The sequence below is a fragment of the Pelodiscus sinensis genome, chromosome 4 (genome assembly GCF_052426305.1).
Source record: "Pelodiscus sinensis isolate ZL-2025 chromosome 4, ASM5242630v1, whole genome shotgun sequence".
NCBI classification, from domain to species: Eukaryota; Metazoa; Chordata; order Testudines; family Trionychidae; genus Pelodiscus; species Pelodiscus sinensis.
This window is the reverse complement of record NC_143055.1, coordinates 50,782,364-50,791,555: the sequence shown is the minus strand read 5'-3', so window position 1 is coordinate 50,791,555 and position 9,192 is coordinate 50,782,364. Positions and strand designations below refer to the sequence as shown.

General features: G+C 46.9%; 1 protein-coding gene across 1 annotated transcript; it reads right to left on the bottom strand.

Annotated features, from left to right (window-relative positions):
• Window positions 1-4,278: 4,278 nt before the first annotated feature.
• Window positions 4,279-7,292, bottom strand: GSX2 (GS homeobox 2). The gene is made up of 2 exons (XM_006113482.5): window positions 6,072-7,292; window positions 4,279-5,681 (listed from the first exon to the last, which is right to left on the bottom strand). The coding sequence occupies exons 1-2, from the start codon at window positions 6,517-6,519 to the stop codon at window positions 5,341-5,343; spliced, it is 789 nt and encodes a 262-aa protein (XP_006113544.1). The 5' UTR covers window positions 6,520-7,292; the 3' UTR covers window positions 4,279-5,340.
• Window positions 7,293-9,192: the final 1,900 nt, after the last annotated feature.

Genomic DNA, 9,192 nt, shown 5'->3' with positions numbered 1-9,192 from the left:
TACTGAAAGAGGTCAACTTGGTCCAAGGAAATGTGTTTATGGGTAAAAGAAAAACCATCTGTGAAACTGCAGCTATTTCAGTTTCAACCAATTTTCTTTGGTTTCACTGTCTGAAGACACTAAGGTCTTGCCTGACTCCTTCTCTTATATGAGCAGAAGTTTCCTTGGTGGACTTTAGGGACATGTCTATTTTCCAGAGAAAATCAACCCTCCAGAGATCTATCTTCTAGCATTCGAATTAGCAGGTCTAGTGTAGGAGGTAGGCATTTTGCATAATTGGATGGCATACTTTAAGCCATCCTTCAAGGCTGAAGGAATTGGACTTGTTTAGTTTGGAAAAGAGAAGATTGAGAGGGGACATGATAGTGGTTTTCAGGTATCTAAAAAGGTGTCACAGAGAGAAGGGGGGAAATTGTTGTCCTTGGCCTCTGACGATAGGACAAGAAGCAATGGGCTTCAACTGTAGCAAGGGAGGTTTAGGTTGGACATTAGGAAAAACTTCCTAACTGTCAGGGCGGTTAAACACTGGAATGGATTGCATAGGAAGGTTGTGGAATCTCCATCTCTGGAAATATTTAAGAGCAGGTTAGATAGACATCTATCAGGGATGATCTGGACCGTGCCTGGTCCTGTCATGAGGACAGGGGACTGGACTCGATGACCTCTCAAAGTCTCTTCCAGTTCTAGTGTTCTGTGATTCTCTGATTCTAAGCTGACCTGCCTGGTCTAGTGTAGACCAGGCCTAGGTAGAACTCACCTAATGGGAGCAGAAAGGGGAGTTCCCATATCTGTGGCATCACTCCCTTCCCCAATAATTACATGAAAATGTCTATGCAAGAAAAGTCTCTGTGAGATTTTGGGAGCAGACCAGAGGCAAGTGGGGTGAAACAAAGCACCAACTGCTCTCTGGTATCCTCCCCTGTCAGACCCATAGGTGTCCTTCTGTAAATGAATACTTCTTGAATTCAAATTCACCCCAGTTGGGTCCTCTCAGTTGCTCCTCCATGCTGGTGAGGAAGGCAACACTGAAAAGACTGGACAGCTCCCCATGAGGAGGCCTCAGCCTCCACAAAGCTTGCATTTCTCTCTTTCATGGATCCTTAGGATTCCTTTGATTGGAGAGCCATGCCATTGGTCCCTCATTACCCCCCAAATGACTCCTGTCTGAGGAAACAATTAGCTGAGTAGCCCATAAGGTGCCTCTGGCAAATTTCTTGGGCCTGCTCCTCCCTACAAGAAGATTTCTCTTTACAAGGGAGCAATCTAGCCCACCGAATTTACAATAAAAAGGACCATCTCTTGCACTCAAAATAAATTCCCAATCATTTCAGCTGAAGCAGAACGGGACGCACAAAGCTAAAACCTGTGCCTAAACCTGAGTTGAAGAAATGTGATAATTTTTTAGGGAGTAATAATGAAACTCATTTTGGTTTTATTTCTCATTTCATTAACATTGTTATGACAAGTACAGTCCTGTGCAAGGTGAAAGTAACATTACCTCTGGTCATTTCATCTTTGAATTTACATGTGTTACACAAGTAGATGTCCCAATATTTCATTGTATACTCTGGAACACAATTAGAAAATGTTTCTAACATATTGATATATAACTGTAGTTCTCACCCTCTTGTATACCAGGCTCCCTCTTCCAAAGTCCTCTTCCTATCTAGCCAGGATCTAGCTGGAACCCCTTACCTCCTGTACCTGTATAGGATGGGCAGGGTGTCTCTGATCCCCTCCAGGGGCGGCCTGTCCATATAGGCAAACTAGGCGGTCGCTTAGGGCACCAAGTTAAATGGGACGCCAAATGGTGGTGCAATATCATTGAGGGGTTTGGAGGTGGGGGTGCCGATTGCATGGTTCGCCTAGGGCACCAGTTGCTGGCAGCTAGTCTAGGGCCGCCCCTGATCCCCTCAGACCTGTTCATGAGCTCCCAACAATTGAGAACTCCCTACAATTCTTTCTTTGGCTCAACACAAACAACTTAAAAAAACTAGACAGAAAATGTATCCGAATTTTTACAATGATAGAATTATGGGGGAGGAGGGAAACAGGTTTGCTTCTTCTCAATCCTGCTCTACCAGTGATTGCCCCCAACCTGCTCTGCTCAATTTTCTTCTCTTGCTCCCCATCCATTAATTTTACATGTTTCTCTGTGGAGTGACTTCCCAGTCCCAGTTTGTCAAACTGAAACTCCCTGATCATTCCAGTCCCACCCCCAAAACATATTTTGAATGAGATGTGAAGTGAATTTGTTGTATGATATGGGTGAATAAACAAAAGCAGCCAAATAAAATACTGAGTAGTCCCCAGATTGTACCCACTATATCCTTCTCTGTGTGTTGCAAATTCATAGAATCATAGAATGGGAAGGGTCCTCTAGAGGTCATCAACTGGCAGGACCAAGGACCATATCAATTATCCCTGACAGATGTTTGCCTAACCTGTTCTTAAATATCTTCAGTGATGGAAATTCCACAACCTCCCTAGGCAATTTATTCCAGGGTTTAACCACCCTGATTCACAGATTGTCAGGCTGAAAGGAACTGCTGTGATTGAGTCTGATCTACTGTATAGCACAGGCCATAGAACTTCCCCACAATACTTCCAAGGGCAGATCTTTTAGGAAAACATCCAGACTTGATTTGAAAATAGCTAGTGATAGAGAATCCAGTACCAACTTTGTAAATCATTCCAGTGGCTTTCACTGTTCAAAATGTATGCCTCATTTCCAGTCTGAATTTATCTAGCTTCACCTTTCAGCCACAGGATCATGTAATCTCAGCTTTCTCTGGTAGGCTATAACTATTTCTAGAAGCCTTTGGGGGAAGAGCTTGTCCTAATCTTTGTGTATTGTACATTGTCTGCATTGAGGGCCTGATTCAGTACTTCAGGGGAGTCACAGCAGTATGAAACTGGTGTTAGGTAGTGATGAATCAGGTCCTATGTCCCTGAACCTGTGGGTTATCTAGCTTGTTGATCTGATTCTCCTCTCACATCACCTTCACCCCAGTGTAACTTCATTGACTGCAATGCAGTTACTCTTGATTCTTGCTGGAGAAAATGTAAGAGGAGCCAAGTGCATCGATTTCAGTGAGAGTTGGGAGTGCTAAATCAGGCCCTGCCCAAATAATAAAGCACAATATTAATAACCATGCACTATCAACCCATAACTAATGTATTTCTAATTACCCTTCTATCAGAGGGCATTTTCTGAGTAACACTATTTGTACTTGTGTTTTGCATGAAATCTATCAAACCTCGTTGTTCAGAACTGCATTTGCTTTCATGCACCAGGACATGCACTGCTAATGTACAGTGTGCCTAGGTTATTGGCTTTTGCTGTGCAAACCATTGGGAACCTCATTATCCATCCTGTGATTAAAAGTGGGACAGGCACTTGAAAGAAGGGACCAACATCTTAGCCCAGATGCCAGGGTTTTGTTAGAGAGAAAGGATATATAAAAAATAAAGTGTGTAGGAGATACATTTTTCTAATGGTTTTTTATATCAGATAGAGGCTGTGGTTGGAAATCTCTCTCAAGAGAAGGAGAAAATAGCAAGAGATTGTAACAAAGGGCAAAAAAATGGTGTTAGAAAAGAATTCAGGAGGTAAAATAGGCCTATCTAATCCTAGGCAAAAAGCTGGCACAGTCACATGAAGGATCGCTGCGGGAGGTGTAACCCAAAGATGTTCCAGCCTTTGGAAAGGGTGGCAGGCTCATGAATGGCAATCCATCCTGCTATGAGGAATACTCACTAAGGAGAGACTGAAGAGCTTTGTCCCATTGAAATCTGTGGCAAAACTCCCACCATCTGCCCTCCAGCCTTCACTCTCTGCAGTCCAGCTGTACAACTGGGCTAGAACTAGGATAGCTCAGTGGGTTGAGCACTTGCCTGCTAAACCCAGGGCTGTGCCATCAATCCTTGAAGGGTCCATTTAGGAATCTAGGGCAAAATCTGTCCTGGATGGTACTGTGCTGCTGTCACCTACCTACACTTAGTGGGCCAAATTCCACAGCTTAGCTCCAGCTGATGCCTGAGGTTAATGGATTTGACTCAGGCAAAGTCACCTGCAGGACAGAGCACACTGCATCACACCACACCCCTGGGCTGTAATTCACCCTCCAGTCCTTTGTCTTTTTGGACAAGCTTTAGGCTGTACACACCTACGGTTGGAGTCACTCAGCCCTGCTCTGGCACAAAGCTTTCCTAATACAGCAAGGGGCCACGCCTGCGGGCTCCATACTCCTCCTGGGGCTCTGCCATGCTCAGGAGATGCTAGAGCAAGCTCTTGGGGTTCATGGCTACTCTGCCACTGACTGTAGTGCCTGCAGGATTGGGCCCTCCAGGGAGCCCCCTCCCCTCACTCCCATGGCTGGGGATTGTGTTGCTCCACTTTCAGTAGCACCACCAGTAACCAGCTTCAGAAGCACTGCTCAGCTGCATGGTGGGTACCACACGCTGTCACAGGCTCTCAGACCAGGCATTGCCCACTGCTCAAAAGTAAGGAGAAACTATTTACAGTGCCAGGCTTTGGGACCTTGCTTCTTTTGCAAAGTTATGCTGAACTAGGTGCGACTTTTTAAAACCCGGTGTGACAGGAAACATAGTTATTCAGGTTAGTAGCTGATGGCATTTATTTGGATTGATGTAGATACTTCTGAAACAGGAAATTCAATTAGTGTACAAAGCATTTTTAAAAAACACCATTTTGCCCCATTAATTAATTACACCATTATTGTTTGAACTACGCTGACACTTAAAAAATTAAAATTCTTGTCTGACCTCATTTAAATAAATATAAATATAAATCTTATATAAAACTATTCACATACAAACGCACGTCCGAACGGTTTGCAATGTGTAAAACTGTACAGAAGATTCTCATGCTGTTAGACCTACTTTTTTTCCTTTTCATTCGCTAACTTCTTCTCAACGTCACAACTTTTCAGCAAAGTCATGAAATGGGATTTTCTTCACCTGTAGTGAGGGGAGGCAACCTGCCATGCCTATGGGAAATCCAGGACCACGCTAACTTTTTGTTAAGTTCAAAATCGCTCCATGTGTTCTATAAATAAGGTTTTAGTTGAACGCTCCCCCCTAAAGCCTGGACATTCGAAATAGCTAGGACTGGATCCATTCAGATAAACCGGATCGGCCGAGAAAGCCAGCAAGAGCTGTTTCCTTTGTGCCTTAGCCTGGTCACAGCTGGGTCAGGTGTACCCCGTTGCAGTCACATAGGCTTCCCTGTTTAGTTCAGACTTGCAACCTTCTAGTAGGAGCAGTTAGTTCAGAGGCTGGAAGGCGTCCCAGCTTGGCGAGGGTTTGCTGAGCGCTTTATAAAGGGGAGATCTCTTTGTCCTCGTTCGCCGAGGAGGGGGATAAAGACTCTTCGTCTTCTGACCTGGGGTAATGGCCCGGGTTGCCCGTGCACTTGCAGCCTCCGTGGGGGTTTCGCTGGGTTCCTTTGCCTTCTTTCTTGTGTTTCACCCTTCGATTCTGGAACCAGATTTTCACTTGCTTCTCCGACAGGTTCAGGTAGGTCGCGATCTCGATTCTCCTCAGGCGGGACAGATACATGTTGGAAGAAAACTCCCTCTCCAGCTCCAGAAGCTGCGTGCTGGTGAAGGCAGTCCTCATCCTCTTGCCGTTCTGAATGTGGCTCGTCTCAGAGCCTCCTAGGCGGGAGAGAAAGAAGGGCTAAGTGCCAGGAAAATCGTTAAGCCTGGTCTGTCCCTGGCGCTCTTGACGAGTCCTGCATTTCTCCCTCCCGCGCTCGTTTCACGGATCCCAGAAACAGCAAGACGCAACCCCGCTGTAAGCGCCTCGCAAGGCGTGGCTGGCAGAAAGCCTGCGCTTACCTGCCCGCCCTGAAAACCTGCCTCCTCTTTGTCTGTCTCACAAGACCTGCCCCCGCGGGAGCGACCGCACACCTGCTACTTCCCCGAGCCGGCGCGGGAATGCCCGATCCTTCCCTAGTCACCACCTTCCCTCGCCCTTCCCCCCAAAGCCCGGCCGCCCCTCGCCCTCCAGCTGCAGCTGGAACGCCGCGGCCAGGTGACTCCTACCCATGCCGAGGCAGTGGAATCGCCGGGGGTCGCTCACGCTGTAGGTGGTGGCGCTGCAGACAGGTGCGTGGTGCGCCGGATGGCCCAGGGCGGCGGCGGCTGCTACCGAGCTCTGCTGCTGCTGGTGCGGCTGCTGGTGCTGGGCATGGCTCATCCGGGGGCAGTACTGGGCATCTCCCCCGGGAGGGAACTGGCTCTTGAGCAGGGGGATGGCCCCGCTGCCGCCCCCCCGGGACGAGTGCAAGTGCGAAGTGACACAGAGCGGGCACACGCAGAAGGTGCCGCTCTTGCGGGACGGGCAGCCGGGGCCGGACACCGACATGACCAGGGGGGAAGGCATGCTGAGGGGGATGAGGAAATCCTGTCCGTGGGGATGCTCAGGCAGGGAAGGAGCTGGCCTCGAGGAGTCTTTGATGATTAAAGAGTCGACATAGAAGGATCGGGACATGGCTGCAGGTCGGGGCTGGCTCTCCCGGGTCTGTCTCCTTTGCCAAGGCGGGGAAGTTGCCACTGGAGCACTTGGCTAGCGAGAAGGTGCTTATGTCTGAGAGCTGAACAAAAGGGTCCCTGGAGAGGGCTGGTCTTACAGTCCCCCGCCTGGATCCCCTGCGCCGGGGTTTTATATCAACTATTTAACACGTGATTCCTGAAAGAGATGCAGATCTAAACCTCCTTGGCTTCTCCTCCAAACCCCTCAGGATAGGCTGCCCGAGTTGGAACAAAACGGGGCGGGGAGGGGGGGGGGCGAAGGGGAGACTCTCCAAAGTGTGTGTGTTTTGTTAATTTCACCATGACTTCAGTTCTCCTTCTCTCCAGATAAATTATAGGAATGGGGAGCAACGGAGGGGGCACAGCTGCCCTGTTTGTGATTCAGGCACAGCCCACGTTGAGCTTGCGGACACGTTACCCTGTAAACAAATGCACGGTTTTGACTAGGTTTTAAAATGAACCGCAAGGGAGTCTCCAATCACGGACTTTATGCCAATAATGCACCATTTCTTGAGTAGGGGGAAACCAGTGACACGTGAGGAAATAAGTAGGATCCGGGTTGGTTTTCTTTTCATTTACCCTGTAATATCTGGTCATTCTAATTTCTGGATGATCGTTTCTCTCAGTATGTCGATTTACACCTAGAAACAACTCCCTCTGCTTTCCCAAGAATTTAGTCGCCCTTATATTTTCTGTGAAGTATGTTATCAGGGCTATTCCAGAGGTAAAAGGCGGGGGGGGGGGGGGGGGGAGTGGCTATGAGCGAATCCTGTCAAATTGGCAATTAGTTCAACAGGCAAAACCTTCAAATATCTGGACACTTCTCAGCCAAGACGTCAAAACGGAAGACTTTCAAGTTAACTTCCATGATCATTTCAAAGCTTCAATTCAAAAGCCTAATGAAAAGAGAAAATGTCAGCGAGGCATTCTTTGATCTCCACCAAGTTTGCCGAAGCAATCATTCCAAGTAAAATTGGATGAACAGCGAAATATGGTCGGTGACTCCTGAACATTTCAAATTTCATTAAAGAGCCAAGGTATTTTCAGCATGCTGCACGATTTTCCAATGACCTGTTCTATAGTGGGAGCTTAAGAGGGGACTTATCGTTTAATAGAAGTAACGTTGCATTCTTGGTGAGCTGACTCCAGTCATCACGTAGAGATAACAGCAATGTATCCAACTTCAAGTGACTTTGGAATCAGGGATGACAATTGCAGTTTACAGCAGAAAACTCTGGCCCCCAAAAGCCAAGCTAGAACAGGAGTCTATGTGCTAACGTATTTAAAGCATATTAAGGTGCGGGGCGAAAAAGAAAGACGGACAATCACCCTAAAAGAAGTGCCTGGGCAATTGGGCACAATCGAACAGCGATCACCGTTCAAATGTCTCTCAAAGTCAAGTAAAGTGGCCTTCAAAGCTTGCTTATTTGCTTGCATTTCTATTAGAGGGCTATTTCCACGCCACTGATCTGGAAGTATAAAGTACCAGCGCATCTCCGCATCAGTGAAAAGGCCAGTGAGCCTCCCCCGTTACAAAATAGAAAGAAGCTAGGCCTTCCCCCCCAGCAGTCGGGAAAGGACACGCTACGAGAAACAGAAGTAGGGCTCCGTTCACCATCAATAGCTGAGTAAGGGGAGGAGGAATTGTCACTGCCTCTCCTTGCCGCCATCCAGTTAAATTCAGGCAAGCGCGGTATAATTGAATTGTAGGGACACTCCACACTCGGGGAGCTCAGGATTTATGGATGGCAATTAAAGTTTTATGAATTGCAGCTGAGGCTGGTTATTGAGCTATTCAAATGTGATTAGAATTCAATTAGAAAGTGTTTACTGGACTGCGGCTCTCTGGAGTGTAAACAGACAGCTATTCCAGAAATGTGTTAATCCAACATCTTGTGACAACAATTAGGGAGTTGCAGAGTTTAAGGCAGGTCAGCTTTAACTATTGCTAGCAAAGCACCTTTACAAAGGCACCATTTACTCCTTCAGAGCAACAGACAAGATCAAAGACTTAAAGATCCCGGAAGGCAGGAGATAGCTAGAGAGAGTGGGTGGGGGGAATGATTAAGAAGAAAGATCAATTAAAGAACGATCAATTAAAGCAAAGTGGTCTGAGGCAAAGCGCCATGTTAATATGGTTTAAACTATTGCACTGATTAAAGACAAATTAACAGATGCGATCCACAGGTTATCTAGGCCTAACAGTGTCTTTGGAAGCTAAATGTAGTAAATTATCGGAAGTTCATTGACACTTTAAAATATTATTCTTATTAGGCTTTACCACATAGGTAAGTAGCGCACAGATATACGTGTCCCATTATGAGATTCTTTTTCTAGATCGTCCAGTGTAACATAGCGTTTACTGGAATGGATAGAGAGCTTTGGAGTCATCTGTGTGTACAAGAAGGAAATCACCCGCTCCTTGAAATGGGGGAGGCTGTCTCTGCTCGGAAAGAGCGGATCTGGAGGGAAATTGCCTTATTTAAGGAAAGTCAGACAGGGTAAGAATCAGATCACGGTTTTAATCGGTAATTGTTCTAACAAAGCAAGGGCAGTGATAACAGAGGAAGCAAACAGCAATTGTAGGCGAAGATATCCCAAACCAGGCGGAATGATGCAAGGCGTGCGCCCA

Coding starts and splice junctions, on each gene's coding strand:
- GSX2 (XM_006113482.5), bottom strand. CDS start 6,519: ATGTCCCGATCCTTCTATGTCGACTCTTTAATCATCAAAGACTCCTCG. Junction 5,682..6,071: donor ATTCCACTGCCTCGGCATGG/GTAGGAGTCACC, acceptor TCTCCCGCCTAG/GAGGCTCTGAGACGAGCCAC.